At 33.1% G+C, this 18,239-nt stretch overlaps 1 protein-coding gene across 7 annotated transcripts in view; it reads left to right on the top strand.

Moving 5' to 3' along the window:
- The window catches only part of LOC132704690 (probable beta-hexosaminidase fdl), a 183,915-nt gene that overhangs the window by 117,933 nt on the left and 47,743 nt on the right, over positions 1-18,239 (top strand). For all 7 annotated transcript variants that reach the window (XR_009619306.1, XM_060674900.1, XM_060674874.1 and 4 more), the window contains exon 2: positions 7,539-7,693. Coding sequence is in view for 6 of the 7 variants with exons in the window: in XM_060674900.1 (XP_060530883.1) it covers positions 7,551-7,693 (143 nt within the window). In the remaining variant the exon portion in view is untranslated. The remainder of the gene's footprint in view (positions 1-7,538; positions 7,694-18,239) is intronic.

Genomic DNA, 18,239 nt, shown 5'->3' with positions numbered 1-18,239 from the left:
ACACGCTGCGCTGAATCGGAAAACTTTTTTTGCGTATACAGGATGCGTCGATCGAATAGCTGTAGTAGGATCCGAACTAAGAAAGACCTTCAACAGCGGTCAACCAGATAAAAATGATATTTTACCAAATAAAATAAGTGTCACCGGCGTATCTACCGAACTAAACTAACTCCCGTGAAAAATATGTATAATACGACCAAAAATATAGTGCATTTATTAAGTATTTAAGTATTTTATGGTACCTTAACCGCAGACATTGGCAGGATCATACCAACAGATGTTTATTCTGCATTAAGTACGTCTTGCCTGAGGTAGACCGTAACGAATATTTGCAATTAAGTATTGAAAATGCGGGGTATTTTCGAATAAGTAGAAGCGTTTATTTTAACATCAGGTGAGTTTTAATCCAAAGAGTTTAATCCAAATTGCAATATCTTCTTATATATTATGGAGGTATTTGAATGTGATCCTTTCAGTAAGTACATATTTATGTACGAGGGCAGCGCCAAAATTTCCCGGCCTGAATATGAAAGAAACAAAGTAGAGTAACAATTTTTTATTATTTTTCAATATAATCCCCCTTAACTTCAATGCACTTACTACATCTATTTATTAACAACTCAATCCCTTTAAAAATATATTGTTTTGGTTTGTCTGCAGAATGAGCTAAAACAGCCTCTTTTAATTCAACTTCGTCGTTAAACCGCCGTCCACGTAAGTCCTTTTTCAAATATGGATAGGTGCATTACCTCTGGTCAGTTCTCCTCGACGTTTTACACATATGCAGTATCGCAATTTATGTAATAATGTTGCGTAATATTTACCATTGACAGTGGTATTAGTTTCTTTAAAATCTATCAAAAGAATTCCTTCCCAATCCCAAAAGATCGTGGCCAACACCTTTTTTGTTGACTGGCAGCCTCTGAATTTTCTTGGAGGTGCTTCATCCTTACGACGCCACTCCGTTGATTCTTTTTTCTATACAGGGTTATAATAGAGAACCATAGTTTCATCTCCCGTCACAATAGTTTCTATCACAGGCTTCGGTTCCGACCCGCAGAGTTCCAAAAAAGACCGCGCACACTCGACACGGCGTTGTTTTCGAATAGCCGAAAGGTTTTTAGGAACCCATCTTGCACTAACCTTATGCATACATAAATGACCATGCAGGACGACGAACACTTGTATCAGAAAGCTTAGTAATTTCTGAGATTTCCTTGACCTTTAAACGTCGATCACTCAATACCGCCTCTTCCCCAAGGTGCAGCTCCAGTAGCATCTATGTCAGGCCGGGAATTTTTGGCGCTAACCTCGTACCTGATTTTCGAGCTATTATTATGTCGATTAACAACATTCTTCTTCTTGTATTTTTGTATCTTCTACATTACTCGATTCTTGTTTAAGACTATAGGTTATATGCGCGGTAGATAAAGATACATAAGAATACAGATAAATATTTATTAAAATCTTACGATTAAACATTTTGTGAAGGTTCCTGTTTTTTATCACTTCAAAATGTGGAGACCGTAGAATGAAGCAGATATTCTCCTGTTAGAAGAAGACATGGAAAGCAGAATTTGAAGACGAAGTGAAGATGATAGTCGAACCTGATGACAATTTAGAACTACCTCAGCAAATATATAAAAGGAACCATTTGTCTTCGGCTGCTAAACAAATTGTTTTGAATGTTTACAATTTTATAAGAAATTCTGAAGCAGGAGCAGCAATAAAAGCAAGTGACATGACCAACGTTCCGATTCACTGTGTATTTAACCCAATTGAGATGATTTGATCTGAGTTGAAAGCGCATATAAGAAGGAATAACACTGCACCAATATTTAGTGATAGTTCCATAAACGTAATTCGGCAAGAGATAGCTAAAAATCAATGCAAAGCTGGCCCAACTGTGAAAAACGAGTAATAAAAGAGGAAAATATTTATCGAGAACGATTAGTGGCGGAGTTGATCATTGAACTAGGTGACGAGAGTAGTGATAGTGACGATATTTTAGATGCCTGATACTTTATTATTATTATATTTAATATTTTGTATATTAATAGTGATGCTATGTAGAAATGTAATCAAATAGAACGTAATAAATTGTTACTTTGTACTAACTTTTTAATGTACATGTTTCAAGAATTGCTCGGCAAAAAAGATTGAAAACATACTTATATCCGCTTGTTAGTGTAGGTAGATAAACTCCTAGGACTGTTTACGGGTTAATAAACAGTAGGCAAAGTTAATCACTGGGTCGATTTTAAGAGCACTATATTTCTGGTCGCAGTATACTATACACAAAATGCAACATTAGAGTAGCTTACCTTTTTTCGGTCCCTATTACCTGATAACTGCCTTCAAACAGGTAAGTTGACGTTAACCAACCAATTCGGACTAGTCTTAAAATAAAAGTAATTTAATTATAAATAATGCAGTATTAGATTGGCTCAAGGAATTTGGCCATAGATGCTAGTTGTAACACATTTTAATTTAAAAATTCGATGCAAGTGGAGACAAAGAAAGACTGCACGTACTTCTTTCTCGTCGTAGAAAATGGCTACAATGCTAGGATATAATTAATTGACTATAGAGTACTGTTTTGGAGTAGAATAGGTGATTTTTTAATAAATTGTAATAACTGTAATACTATATAATAATAGATAAAAACTTGACATAGGTAAAAGTAGTGAAAATCTTTTAATCCATATCCAGCAGAAAAATGAAAAATTCGACTTTCACTTATAAAACAGTAAAAGTATTTTATAATTAATGTTTTTATTGTACCTATATAGAAATATAAATTAAATAAATAATTTAAAGCAAATTAACAAATTCAAAGCATAATAAACAAATTCATTAAGACAGCATTAGAATTCGTGTTTCCGGCCATTTTGAACCTATTTGATCGACAAAATTTGTATCACAATCAATAATCAATAATAATATCTTTAACTGTCAAATCGAAAATTAATTATTTAACATAAAACGGATATTTCATGGCCACCTAAAAAATGAACTATGCCAAAGTAATGCAGTTTTCAGAGAAACTGGCTTTTATTTTATTTAAACGCTTTAGATATAGGAACATGATACACCATTCGAATGGATGATTTAATTTGCTGTTAGAATATGTAATAATATGCATACATACCTACATATATCATTCAAATCACTAGTTTCGACCAATCCAGTATCATGTAGAAATAATTTCAATATTAAGAAATTATGTTCGATACCTCCCTAAGCTACCCCGTATATAGGAAATAAGAAATCTTCATTTAATTTCGAAAACTGCCCTCAGCTTTTGACATATTGACTCACAGTCCAGTCCACTCAGTTTTGAAGAAATATAATTACACTGCGTTTAAATTTCGCAAAAACCCGTAAGCTTAGTGCCAAAGGATGCAGATTTTTGGAATTTTTCCATGGATTTAACGAAAATAATAAATTCAGAAATATATTTTATTGAAGGATGAAGGTTTGTTGATTACAATAAAGAGATATAATAGACAAAATATGCGATACTGTAGTAAGTAGTCCTAGACAAATACATGAAATAAAAATCCAGTGATACAAATTTGAAGTTTGGTGGTTGTTTCTAGATGAAAAATTAACTGGATATCATTTCTTAGAACATAATATAGCAAAACAAAAGTTTTCTAAAAATGCAATATCCAAGGAGTTGGATACTATGATTGGTCGGTCAGCCAACAACCACAACTTGGTATTAGTGGATTTGTTTTTATGAGATATCATAAAATATCAGGTGCGTAGAACTTCTTGTGAGAGAATAATGTGTTCTATTGAAAATATCTCGAAAAATTGTTAGTATTCTGTTTTACATGTCACCTAACCCCACAATTTGTTTTTCTAGTGAGTCTGATATCTTTAAAAACATAATGGTTAGAGCCAATAAAAATCATTATAGATTTATATTTTGAATTTTTGTGGTATTTTTTGCACCAATATTAATAACATTTTCACTTATTTTCTACGTATTAAGTGTAACTTATATAACTATAACCTTATAATGATACATTTTTCATTCAAATGTGCTCCGCATGTCAGTGATCAAAATCGAAAAAAAAAAGAAGTAATATAAAGTTGTAGCCAGGAGGCGACAGTATTATTTCGGACTAGCTATTTGGCTGCCTGTCATATGTGCTGCTTAAACGAACCGCTAATGCAAAACAGTTAATGTTTTCGTTAGGTATCGATACTCCATCTTCTTATCGCGAATCAAAACAAAGTTGTTATTTCGGCTCTGTTGGCGATAAATATGTGTTTTCTTTCCGCACTTCGTGCAGTTGTGATGACCAGTTTTTGCACGTATATTAGTGACATTTTCACTTATTTTCTACTTATTGAGTTTAAATTATACATTACATACACCTTTACATTGCACTTGAAGTAAATTTGCTAACAATTTGGTGTAAAATTTGTAAGAACGACAACGTCACGTTAAACATAACAAAAATATCGTAGAGCTTTATTTGACAAAATCGTATTGCTTTTTTCTTGAATATATGAAATAACTTTTGGAAAATTGGGAGCTTGTAACAAAACTATTTATCGAAATAGGTAGAGAACACATTTTTTGAAAATAAATCTTCCGCACATCAATTGTAATCGGTAACATTTTCTTTAAGTGAAGATGCAAACGATTTGCTACTGTCTTATTGAAGATAACGATGTTACCATAAAGCGTATTTGCCCAAAGAAGTTAATGCTTCTTTCTCGATTCTTCCTCTATAATTTCAATTTTTTAAAATGTATTTAAAGTAATAGCTATAAATATCATCACTCTCTATTAAATATGATAAATGATCGCTTATGACGAAACTATTTATGAGTCTACGTCCAACATCGGAGATGGAAGGACCCAACCGACGACGGCCTTTAAACCTGAATCAAGATAATAGCTTATTTATGGAATTTCAAAAACTCGTCCATCTCTAAACCAAAATAGGCAAATAATGCATTACTTCAAAAGAAATCTTCAGGATGTCAAACATAATTAGTCATATTTCCTTTAGATGAATATAGATCAAAGTTGCTTCTATCTTGCTGAAACTGACGAAAACTATTTATGTAATTTCAAAAACTTATCCACCTTTAAAGTCGAAATAGGCAAATAATTCATTTCCTGAAAATAAATATTCAGGCTATTAGCCACAATCAGTCATATTTCCTTCAGGTGAGAAAGGAACCAATTTGCTTCTCTCTTCCTGAAACTGACGAAAACTGTGTATGTAATTTCAAAAACTTGTCCACCTTTAAAGTCGAAATAGGCAAATAATTCATTTCCTGAAAATAAATATTCAGGCTATTAGCCACAATCAGTCATATTTCCTTCAGGTGAGAAAGGAACCAATTTGCTTCTCTCTTTCTGAACCTGACGAAAACTCTTCAGGTGAAAATGGAACAAATTTGCTTCTGTCTTTCTGTACATGACGAAAGTTATTTATTTAATTTCAAAAACGTATCCATCTTTAAGGCCAAAATATGCAAATAATTCATTTCCTGAAAAGAAATCTTCAGCGTATTAACCATAATCAGTCATATTTACTTCAGATGACAATAGAACAAATTTGCTTCTGTCTTTCTGAAGCTGACAAAAACAATATATGTAATTTGAAAAATGCACCCATCTTTAAAGATAAGCCATGTAAATAGGTCATGTCCTGAAAAATATCTTCAGGGTATCAACCATAATCAGTCATATTTCCTTCAGGTGAATATGGAACGAATTTGCTTCTGTCTTGCTTAACCTGACGAAAACTATTTATGTAATTTCAAAAACGTATCCACCTTGAAAGCCAAAATAGAAAATAATTCATTTCCTGAAAAAAAATATTCAGGGTATTATCTATAATCAGTCATATTTCCTCAGGTAGAAATGCAACAAATTTGCTTTGAACCTGACGAAAACTATTTACGTAATTTCAAAAACCAATCTATCTTTAAAGGCAAAATGTGCAAGTAATAGATTTCCTGAAAAGAAATTTTCAGGGTATCAGTGTATCATAATTTTGAAAACTTGGAGCTGCAAATATCTTGATCACTCTCAAATAAATATACGAAATAGTTTCTAATAAACTGAGCACTTGTAACAAAGCCATTTACGTAATTTCAAAAACTCAGCCATTTTTATACCAAAATAGGCAAAATAGGCATAGCATTTCTTAAAAGAAATCTCTAGGGTATCAGTTATAATCAGTCATATTTCCTTTGGGTGAATATGGAACAAATTTTTTTCTGTCTTTCTGCACCTGTCGATGAATATGGGTAGAGACTATCTCAGAACGACAACATCGCGTTAAACTTATAGTAAAAATACCATGATTCTCCTCTATATTTTCATTTTTTTTCAAATGTATTAAAATGTGGAAAAGTTGGGAGTGTAAATGTCCCCATCAATGTAATTTTAATTTTAATTATGTAATTTCCAGAACTTATCCGTCTTGAAAGCCAAAATAAGCAAATAAACCAATTCTTGAAAAGAAATCTTAATGGTATCAACTATAATCAATCATCATTCCCTGCAGGTGAATATGACTCAAATATTTCTCTGTCTTTCTGAACCTGACAATAAAAATGGGTGTAGACGATATCACAACAACTTCTTCTATATTTTCATTTTTTTCAAAAGTAAAATTTGGAAATCTTGGAGCTGTAACTATCTTCATCACTCTCAAATAAATATAATAAATAATTTCTAAACCAAAATATCAACCAGAATCAGTCCTATTTTCTTTAGATGATCTCAGAACGACATCACTTTAAATTTCTAGCAAAAGGACATTGACCGTATTTGCCGTATCCTTTAGGTGAATAAGCCTCTGTTACATCCATGGTTGTTAAATAATATAAGGTGAGATATTTTCGTGACAACAAACTGCATTTTGCGCCTTTTTTTTTGTAAACAACGATTTCCACATACTTAACTCGTTTTTGTTTCCACTTTAATGAGATTTCGGTATATATTGCCAAAATACCGTGGAATAAATGGCACGTTCAAGCTGAGAGCTGTCGAATTAGCGAACTGTTAGCGGTCATCTCTCAATATTTTTTTTAATATTTGCTTTGCAAGTGTTTGCTTCAGTAGTAGGTATCAATATATGAAAGAAACAATGGAGCTATGTTAGACCTACGTCCCAAAGGGTTAAATCCAAGAACTCGTCTGATAACTCCCGCGGCACCCCTTAATCTCGACGTTCTAGCTCCAATAGGTTTAAAATATTTACCGAATCGATTTTTCGTGACGTGCACTTGAAGCCTATCCGAACCGGGAGAGTATTTTGATTGATTGGACTAGAGTTTTCATTTCTTGGACGAACAACGAAAATCGATGTTTCCGTGGATAAGGGTGAATTTTCGTCTAAGACAAAGAACGTTCAATCAAAAAAGGCCGCCCGGGTCGGAGAATGTTTGAATATGAATGATGGTGCACCATCGGGACAAACAAATCTATCGACCGCTTTTAGAAAATGGTTTCTAAAGTTATTTTAATTAATGTGGTGTTGTTGTTGTTCCAGGGAAAAGAAATTATGAAACAGGTGGAACTGCGTAAGGTTTTGATGGTTGCCACTTTCTTTTGCCTCTGCCTCTTTGTCTACCTCTACTGGAAGCAATCGTCCGGGCCCGTTCAAGCTTTGGTGTTCAGCTACAACCACATTTACACTCCTCGCAGGTAAGTACCGTTCAACGTAGTAGCTGCCAGATTCAAGTGCAACTTCGATAGAAAAAGATTTGAAGTGTTGACGTGAAAAACAATAATATTCAATTAAATAAGAACTAAAAGTTCAGATTTTCACGATATTATATATTATGACATGACAATTGTTTCGACAACACCGTGTCTTTATCAAATCAATATCAAATTCGATAAAGACACGGTGTTGTCGAAACAATTGAATTCGTGAAAAATCTGAACCTTTAGTTCTTATTTATTTTGATAAATGGATTTTCATCAAGTAAAAGCCACCTTAGTTCAATAATTGATAAACATCCATTTATCAAAATAAATTATAACTAAAAGTTCAGATTTTCACGAAATTATATATTATGACATGACAATTGTTTCGACAACACCGTGTCTTTATCAAAGGTAATATCTACAAACTACCTGCTACTATATATACCGAAAAATGACCATAAAACCTTAATTAATGTTGTTGCGAGAATTTAAGTGCAATAAAGGAGAGGTATTTAAATCTAATTGATCGTTAAGCAATACATTTAAATGTCTCATTTTGTTAATCTCCATGGCTTCCAATAAATTTAATTTTCTACTTTTTGTGGCTGTATGTAAAATATCAAAATTGTCGTCAAAAATGTGTTTTTCTGTGTTTAAGTGTAAAGCCTAATTAGAATCTAGACTACTGTTTTTAAACGCTCTTATATGTTCGTTAATGCGTTTCTTGAAGGATCTACCTGTTTGTCCAATATAAATTTTAGAACAAGATCCACATTTCAACCTGTACACACCTGATTTTTGGGATTTTGGACATTTCGATTTATTGTTTTTTAAATATTTTCCTATTGTGTTGTTAGTTCTGAAAACCACATTTTAACAATATATAATTGTTTTAAATTGTTCGTGTTCTGTATTTGGTTTCAGATAAATAGAGTTTACTGTTGTCTGTATTTGTTTTTTATTTATAATTTTATCTATAACGGACGGATTGTAACCATTGTTCAATGCTATTTGTTTAATGATATTAATATCGTGTCGATAGGTTGAAATGCGGATCTTGTCCTAAAATTTATATTGGACATATAATATATATATATATATATATATATATATATATATATATATATATATATATATATATATATATATATATATATATATATATATATATATATATATATATATATATATATATATATATATATATATATATATATATATGATGACACTATATTCCGGGATATCATCCGTTCGCTCGTTGAACTCCGACTGGAATCCTGCAAATCCTGCATCCGACTGGAATCCTGCAGACGTTTCGCCAAAATCTCACTTGGCATCTTCAAGCATTGAAGATGCCAAGTGAGATTTTGGCGAAACGTCTGCAGGATTCCAGTCGGATGCAGGATTCCAGTCGGAGTTCAACGAGCGAACGGATGATATCCCGGAATATAGTGTCATCACATTTTTCCATCCGTGAATCAATACGTGAGAATATCATACACCTTTACGGGAAGGAGACCTTTACAGCCACCAAGTGTTATGAAAAACTAAGACAAAGGAGGGTTATTTCGCTGTGCAACTTAAATTTTCTTAAAAACTGCCGCAACCAGAACTTGCTGCCAACATTTACAAGGTTGTCTTATCATACACGCACCAGAAAGACACAAGCTATCCTGGACAAAGCTAGCAAGGCCCTACTCCAAGACCAGATCAGGCGGACCCGGTACGAAATTAGTGAGACTGAGCTACAACTTTTCAGACTCCACCTGAAACTGAGCAACAAGATCCATCAGTTGCTGTAGGACCGCATAGAATTATTAACATCATGGCGCACTGAGAAAGACAAGGACATCACGTCAAAAAAAAAAAAAAAAAGCATTGAAGATGCCAAGTGAGATTTTGGCGAAGCGTCTGCAGGATTCCAGTCGGATGCAGGATTTGCAGGATTCCAGTCGGATGCAGGATTCCAGTCGGAGTTCAACGAGCGAACGGATGATATCCCGGAATATAGTGTCATCACATTTTTCCATCCGTGAATCAATACGTGAGAATATATATATATATATATATATATATATATATATATATATATATATATATATTGGACAGGTAGATCAGGTAGATCCTTCAAGAAATACATTAACGAACATATAAGAGCGTTTAAAAACAATAGTCTAGATTCTAATTATGCTACACACTTAAACACAGAAAAACACATTTTTGACGACAATTTTGGTATATTACACACATCCACAAAAAGTAGAAAATTAAATTTATTGGAAGCCATGGAGATTAACAAAATGAGACATTTAAATGTATTGCTTAACGATCAATTAGATTTAAATACCTCTCCTCTCCATTAATTAAGGTTTTATGGTCATTTTTCGGTATATATAGTAGCAGGTAGTTTGTGAATATTACATTTGATAAAGAGACGGTGTTGTCGAAACAATTGTCATGTCATAATATATGATTTCGTGAAAATCTGAACCTTTAGTTCTTATTTATTTTGATAAATGGATTTTCATTAAGTAAAAGCCACCTCAGTTCAATTTTACAATAATATCCATTGCTCTAGCAGTTTCTTTGTGAACGAGATATCGATGAAATGAACTGTAAGTTATGTCTTATAGGATACAACAATTTGGTAGCAAAATAGTTCTATTAAAAGTTTATACAAGTTTTGTGCGACTGTTCTAAACAGTTTTGTAATGCGTCTCATATTCAACTCTATAAAATGGGACCAGAGAAGTACTATAAAAATGCTACAAAATGTTTGTATAGTGCGCAACATATTTTTTAATGCGAGCACAATGAAAACAATTTGTCATTTAGTAATTTAAGAAACCATTTTATATCTTAGTGAAGAAGATTGGGGCAAATTATATTGTCAGTGTGTTATAATACCAATCTTGGATTGTGCATTTTAAAAATGCCAGAGCCACTAAGGTGTGAAACATTTTATAAAAGCTTGATGCGTCGCAAATTTTGCTGAATTTTATCCGAAATAAATGCCTTAAACAATATTTCATTGTAAATTGAAACGATATTCGATAAAACCGTTGTATATCGAATAATATTTAGGCCTAATACAACTAATTTTGACAGAGTAATATTTTGAGATTCGCTAAAATTAGAGATAGCCAGATATATTGAGATAAGAGTTTAATTTTTCCTGACAGCTGATAATAATTTAATAACAATTATTATTTTATCATTTACAAATAATTAAGCTCTGCTTAAAGTAAAATATCCAAACGTTAAATTTTTAATCATTATCCCGAAAAAATCATTTAAATAAAAAAATATTTTTTATAGGGCTATGTATAAAATTTAAACTAATAATACAAGAAAAATACCATATGACTTACAAAATAACAAGAAATTATCATTTGCTTATATTTTCTGTGGGGCGAACCCATTGGGCTACAATTGAGGGTTGACAATTTGGGGTACTGTAACAAATAATAATAATGGTGGTACAAACAAAAATTAGAATTAAAAAAATTAGAAACAAAAGAATAATTGAATACATTCTGCCTTCACGTTTAGGAAAAATGATGGGCCTTTTTGATGTACGAGCGATTTGAATACAGACTTCGGCTTTTAATCGATATCACATCATGTTAAACTTAAAGTAAAAATACCAAAAATACCTCTATATTTTCATTTTCTTCAAATGTATTAAAATGTGTCAAAGTTGGAAGTGTAAATGTACTCATCACTCTTAAATAAATTTTATAAATAATTTGTAATAAATTGAGCGCTTGTAACAAAACTATTTATGTAATTTCAAAAACTCATCCATCTTTAAACCAAAATATCAACCAGAATTTGTCATATTTCCTTTAGACGATCTCAGAACGACAACAAAAGTATTTGCCGTATCCTTTAGGTGGATATGGGTTAAATTTGCCTCTTACATCCATAGTTGTTAGATAAAATAAGGTATGTAAATAAATTGATCTGCCTCAGGCAGCTGAAATATTTTCGTTACGACAAACTGCATTTTGCGCCTTTTTTTTGTAAACAACGATTTCCACATACTTAAATGGTTTTTGTTTCCACTTTAATGAGATCTGGGTATATTAGAAGCAAAAGAATAATTGAAAACATTCTTCCTTCATGTTCGATACATGAAGGAAGAATGTATCATGATATATAATAAATGAGTGTATCTTAAATTCGTACTTCCCGTCAACATGGAAGCGGGCGCAAGTCATCCCCTTACCGAAAATAAACAATCCAAGCGAATTTAGTCACCTGCGGTCAATTAGCATATTGCCTGTTCTATCTAAAGTACTTGAAAGAATTATGAACGATCAAATGGTAAACTTTTTAAATTCTAATCATATTCCACCAGAGAAACAGTCTGGTTTTAGACCTAATCACAGTTGTGAGAGTGCCATGCTGGACATTACTCATGACATTTTTAGAGCGACTGACGATGGAAAGATAACGGCTTTAATATTGTTGGATTTCAGTAAAGCATTTGATATGATAAATCATTCAATTCTCTTGGCCATTCTCCATTACGTTGGTTTCTCCGAAGGTGCTCGAAAGTTTCTGTGTTCCTTGTTGTCAGGTCGGACACAACGGGTTGTCTACAATCAGCAGCAGTCATCGTTCCTAGGTGTTCGCACGGGTGTTCCACAGGGCAGCATTCTTGGTCCCTTGTTGTACACTATTTTTACTTTTAACTTCATTGGAGCCCTCCACCAATGCAACTGTCATTTTTATGCGGATGACACTCAAATTTACTACTCATTTTTTCCTCAAGAAATAGCTACCGCGGAGGATGTCATCAATACTGTTTTATCAAATTTTTTTAGCATTGCAACAGATCACATCCTAAAGCTTAACCCTAATAAATCTTCAGTAATACTCTTTGGAAATGATAATCATTTAACCCATGCAAAGTATAACATAACAATTAAACTTAATAACATAAAATTGCCACTCTCTGAGTCATTCAAAAGCTTGGGTCTCACTCTTGATTCGCAGTTGCGTTTCAGAGAACATATTACTAATAAACTAAGAGTTGCCTACGCTAATTTAAAATTAATTTATGGCAATAGACATGTACTTTGTCAGGGAACTCGTAAGTTGCTGTGTGAATCACTTGTTCTGTCGCAATTTAATCACTGCAGTGCTGTGTACGGACCGTGCCTGGATGCGTCCGATCGTTACCGTGTCCAGAAGGTTCAAAACTCCTGTCTAAGGCTAATTTATGGGGTAAGGAGGAGAGATCATATCTCCCCGTACCTTGCTGCGTCGGTTGGCTTAATATGCACCTTCGATGCAAATTACGAATGAGTTCCCTTTATTTCAACATCCTTAAAACAAAATTACCTTTTTATCTTTACAGAAAAATTACTCTTAACATATCAATACACAATTTGAATCTGTGTGGAAGACACCGACTAGTTATACCCCGTCACCGCAAAGAATTATTTAAATTAATAATAATTTTGATTTGATTTTAATTTAATATTTGCATTAACTCTATTACTAATTTTGATATTAATCAGTCCAACTCAACGTTTAGGAATAATTTCAAAAAGCAGTTGTTACGTACGCACTAATATTAAGCTCTTCTACAAAACATGTGCCCCTTTCCTTTCCTTTCCTTCCCCCTCCATTTCTTCTCTTTTCTTTTCTTTAGAATTATGTGTATCTACGCTTGGCGCTTTCAAATAAATTCTATGAAATTTTTTATTATTTTATTTTCGCTGTTAAATTGAGGCCTGAACAGTATCTAGAACTCCTAGATGGCTGCCCTAATAAGGCCTATTGTTGACCATTATTTCTATGTAACTTTGATGGTTATAACAATAAATGTATTATTATTATTATTATTAATTGCTTCAGCATTGGGTCTTTTTGATGTACGAGCGATTTGAATACAGACTTCGGCTTTTAATAGGTTTCTGTGTGGAAAAGCCTTGTTCGCACAATTATGTTGTTCCAATTTTTTAACCGCCTCTTCATGTGCAATTTTGAAAGCCTTTGCAGCTTTTGACATCCAAAAAGACGATAGATGTGGTTAACTCTCAAATTGAATACGTGCTTCAGAATTAGATCGAAGTTCAAGAATTGCATCTGCCTAACCTGAAGGTTCTTCTGGTATTATAGCAATTTCACATTTAAAAGGATCTTCAATCCAACTGACAGTACGTGCATCAAGATCTGAAAAGTAATGGGAATACAATGAAATATTTAGATCTTCCGCTTGACCAAATAACTCCAGCAACAATATGGTTGCCTATACATAATGCCAAGAGAGGGGACAACGAAAAGGCCACCTAGATCCCCAGATCTAGCACCAAATGATTTTTTTCTTTGTGGTTACGTCAGCAGCACTATTTACAGACACCACACATGATCCTGCAAATAATTTAGAAGACCTTCGTAATAAAATTACAAATGCTATTAGCAATGTTACTGCTGAAACAGTGGCCAAAGTTTGACAAGAATTTTACGACAGTTGGAATATTGCTCGGCTAAAAATGGCGACCTTTGTGGACCTTTTATAAAATTATTTGTTTTACTTTTATTTTTAGAACTTCTTTTTTACTTTTCATGTCTGGTGATTTTACTAAACATATTCTGTAAATCGGCGTTTTTATTTTAGTCCAAACGAAAATGTATATGAAAAGAAAATAATAAATAGCTATATTTTTGAAATGTTATTAGGAATTAAGTCATATCATCGAAATGGTTTTATCTACCGGGTCAAAAAACTCAATTTTTGGGGGAACAATTTTCTTAATTCAAGTAACTCCCCATTAAGGGTGTATTTTCGTGATTATTTCCACACTTTTGAATAGCAACAATTTGTTTGTTGTTGATAAGTTCAAGTTTTTGAAAATTGTCGTCAAAAATATGTTTTTCTAGACTATTGTTTTCAAACGCTCCTTTATGTTCGTTAATGCGTTTCTTGAAGGATCTACCTGTTTGTCCGATATAAATATTAAGACAAGATCCGCATTTCAACCTGTAGACATCTGATTTTTGAGATTTTGGACATTTTGAATGTCCGATAACGTGTATAGTTGAAACCGCGATATCTCACAAATGGTGAGTCGTAAGAAAAAATTGCCTGAACAATTTTTGTAGAGAATTGTATGGTCTACAACTTTTGTAAGATAAAACTTACCGTTTTCTAGAAAAAAACAATTTTGTACCTTTGACCTTGAATAAAATTTATTTCATGTATAATGGTGTATAATAATTAAAGTTTATGTCAATTTTTAGACTCTGTACTAATTTTTTTGTGTACATGTTTCAAGAATTGTTCGGCAAAAAAAATTGAATACATACCTATAACACTGGTTATATGTATTATATATTATATATTATATCATTGGTTACGGGCAAGGATCTGGTCGACGGGGTGTTCTATAAGGGGCTGCGGGTTTGGAGTAATAAACAGTAGTTAATGACGGGGTCGATTTAAAAGCACTATATTTCTGGTCGAACCATAACTTTCAAATACTAACGATAATCCAACAACCGAATAATATTCTTCGCGACCCCTATGTATTTGAAATGATATTATGTCTTTGGGAATGCACCGAATCCGTGACCCACACTGTGTGACTCGGACTACAGTCCCGAAATTTTCTGAGCCTCTTGTAGGGACTCGTCGCCGACGTATATAATGAATAATATTACTGACAGTCGATTTCCGCAATACAGCCCAAAACAGATCCGAATAATGAATAATAAACCGACCCCATAAACCGCAGCTAAGATAAATTAATTCGGAATTATTCGCGTGCATCTGTATCAGATTTATACGAAATTCGGCGGGATTAACATCCCGCGTTATCAATGCAAACTGTTGCGGATTTAATATGCCATGACGAACTTAAAGCAGAATGAATAATACCGAAAAAGCCGCAGGAGTTGTCGGAAACGGTTTTTAGTTTCATGATTTTAGGAATCCGATCAATTTTTATGGAAGAGAACTCTTTCCAATTTAACCTGAACAACTTTCTAAAAATTTCGGTGAATATTATTTATTTGTAATTTTCATAAAATGTTCAATCAAACTTCCAGAGGCTACTATTTTCTACTCCCGTCTGCAAAATGCCTAATTACACACCGATCTAGTATGCGGGAAGCGCCATTTTACCACGTCAGTTTCCTTTGCCACGAATCCGAGCCCCTTCGGACATTTCCGGGATATTACCGGGGATTTTACCGCACGATTTGAATTTTGACGTTTGTCAATTCTGACGGTCATGGCAGTGAATGTATTAGTGTTGTTTTGCAAAAATGTATCCAAGAACTAATACACAGAAATATGTTATGCAGTATATCAGACAATTTAAAACCACGTGCTATAACTTGCATTAAAATCTAGTGGACTACTCGTTAAGTAAAGTGACATTTATAATTTAAGTTTCCCACAGAAATTTTACATACCGTTCGTATGCACTTTAGTGGTTTTTACAGTTTTTATATTAATATCGTAGCAATGCCAATTGAACGATTTTCAAATATCCATGTCTCATCAGTACAAAACAAAATTGAAGGTTAAGGCTTGTTTTTTCTCGCTTCCACGATCTTAAAAATTTAATCCTCTTAAAAGTTCTATCCTTGGATGATTTTTCAGCCAATTACAATTTTTTTCTTTAAATAAACTACCTAATGATCAATTGTAAAAGTTAAAGGAACAACGGAATGTTTCAAAATTATGTTTATTCCGTTGTTTGGATGACATATCCAATAATACATCTATCTCTGTCTAACGTACACAGTTAAAAAGAGACAACAATAGCAGATGGTACGAAATTTGGTAATCCGATAATCTGTTATTATTTTTAATTTGTTAAATTGTGATTTTTTCCTAACGGTCGTAGAAAAAGTATAGTATGCAACACGTTTGGTAATAGTATATTATGCAACAAGTGCAGTATACGGCATTTGACTCACGAGTTTATTTGACACGAGCGGAGCGAGTGTTTAATAAACGAGTGAGTTAAAAAGTTTACCTGACGTGTTGCATACTATACTTTTTCTACGACCGTTAGTTTTTGGTTACATTTTCGCAAAACAATACGAATACATTCACTGACATGACCGTCAAAATTGACAAACGTCAAACTTCAAAGCGTGCGAAATATCTCCGAAAACATTCGATTGCTCCCAAAACCGGGCGGTAAAATCCCGGAAATGTCCGAAGTGGCTCCTATCAGTGGGAAACAAAACTGACGTGGTAAAGTGACGCTTCCCGCACGCTAGATCGGTGGGTAATTAGGTATTTTACAGACGGGAGTAGAAAAAATTCATAACGTATAGCGGATCTGTACTTCAACAAATAGATTTTTTTGCAACAAATTTTTGTATGATCCTGATGTTCTAGAAGAAGCATGTAGTTTAGATTAAAGTTTGTAGTAAAACTTACGTAATATTTCAGAAAATGATTCAACCTTTTCTGGAATATTTAGTTACCTCGGTCGTTAATTAAGTATTCGCTCCGCTCGTGCGAAATAAATTCGTTAGTCAAATACCGTTTACCGCACTTGTTGCATAATATACTATTACCAAACGTGTTGCATACTATACTTTTTCTACGACCGTTAGGAAAAAATCACAATTTAACAAACTAAAAATAATAACAGATTATCGGATTACCAAATTTCGTACCATCCAAACAAAATATTTACATAATATATTATTACAAAACTTCTGGATTCCTCCTGCATCGGTTGTTTATAAATCAAACTTGGTGACGTCTCCCTAATCAGCCTGTTCCCATATTGGGAAAAGGTAAAGATCTAAGTCAGGATTTTTCTTTCGTAGAAGAATTGACTGCATCCAAGAATTTAGTTTCAACGAATAAGATTTCATGCTCGGTTTCATTATTGTGTTCGGAAAATGCTGATGAGTTTATTATGTGTCGTAGTCTTAAGGCTTTTTAATGTTCTTTGAGCCTAGTTGACATTTTTCGTCCGGTTTCTCCGATGTGTTTTTTGCCGCATATCCACGGAATGCTGTAAACTGCTGGTATCTCAAACGGAATTTTGTCTTTGACGGATTCAAGATGTTGAAAGATGGAATATATTTTTCTTATAACTTACAAACTTTTCTACAAACATCGGAAATAGTATGGGTTCTCCATTATCACCAGTCATCGCGTCAACTCCTTCTATCTCAAAGATCGAAGATGTTTAGAGGTTTTTGGACAAGCAGTAAATTTGGTTTTGGAGTTATACAATGAAAACTCCCATAACCGGACACTCACTGTTCCTCTAGTGTTGTGCGCTTATTAGAGGTGCATGAAAAAAAACAACGTAAATCGTAAATATGTACTACGTATATTTCTTTAAAAACATACAAAAAAAAGTGAACGAACTTTAATTATTTATTTACAAACCCGAAGATACTAGTCTGACGCATATCTATTGATTTTTGCTTTAACAAACTTGACTGAAAATGATCTAAATTTTTAAGGTGTTGAAATGCAATGTGGTCCTCTTTAGCAAAAACATTTATATCGGTAATTATTTTGAAGGCTTCATTATAGGCG

This window comes from Cylas formicarius, unplaced genomic scaffold, assembly GCF_029955315.1.
Source record: "Cylas formicarius isolate icCylForm1 unplaced genomic scaffold, icCylForm1.1 PGA_scaffold_10__41_contigs__length_53128322, whole genome shotgun sequence".
NCBI lineage: Eukaryota > Metazoa > Arthropoda > Insecta > Coleoptera > Brentidae > Cylas > Cylas formicarius.
This window is presented reverse-complemented; position numbering and strand designations above follow the sequence as displayed.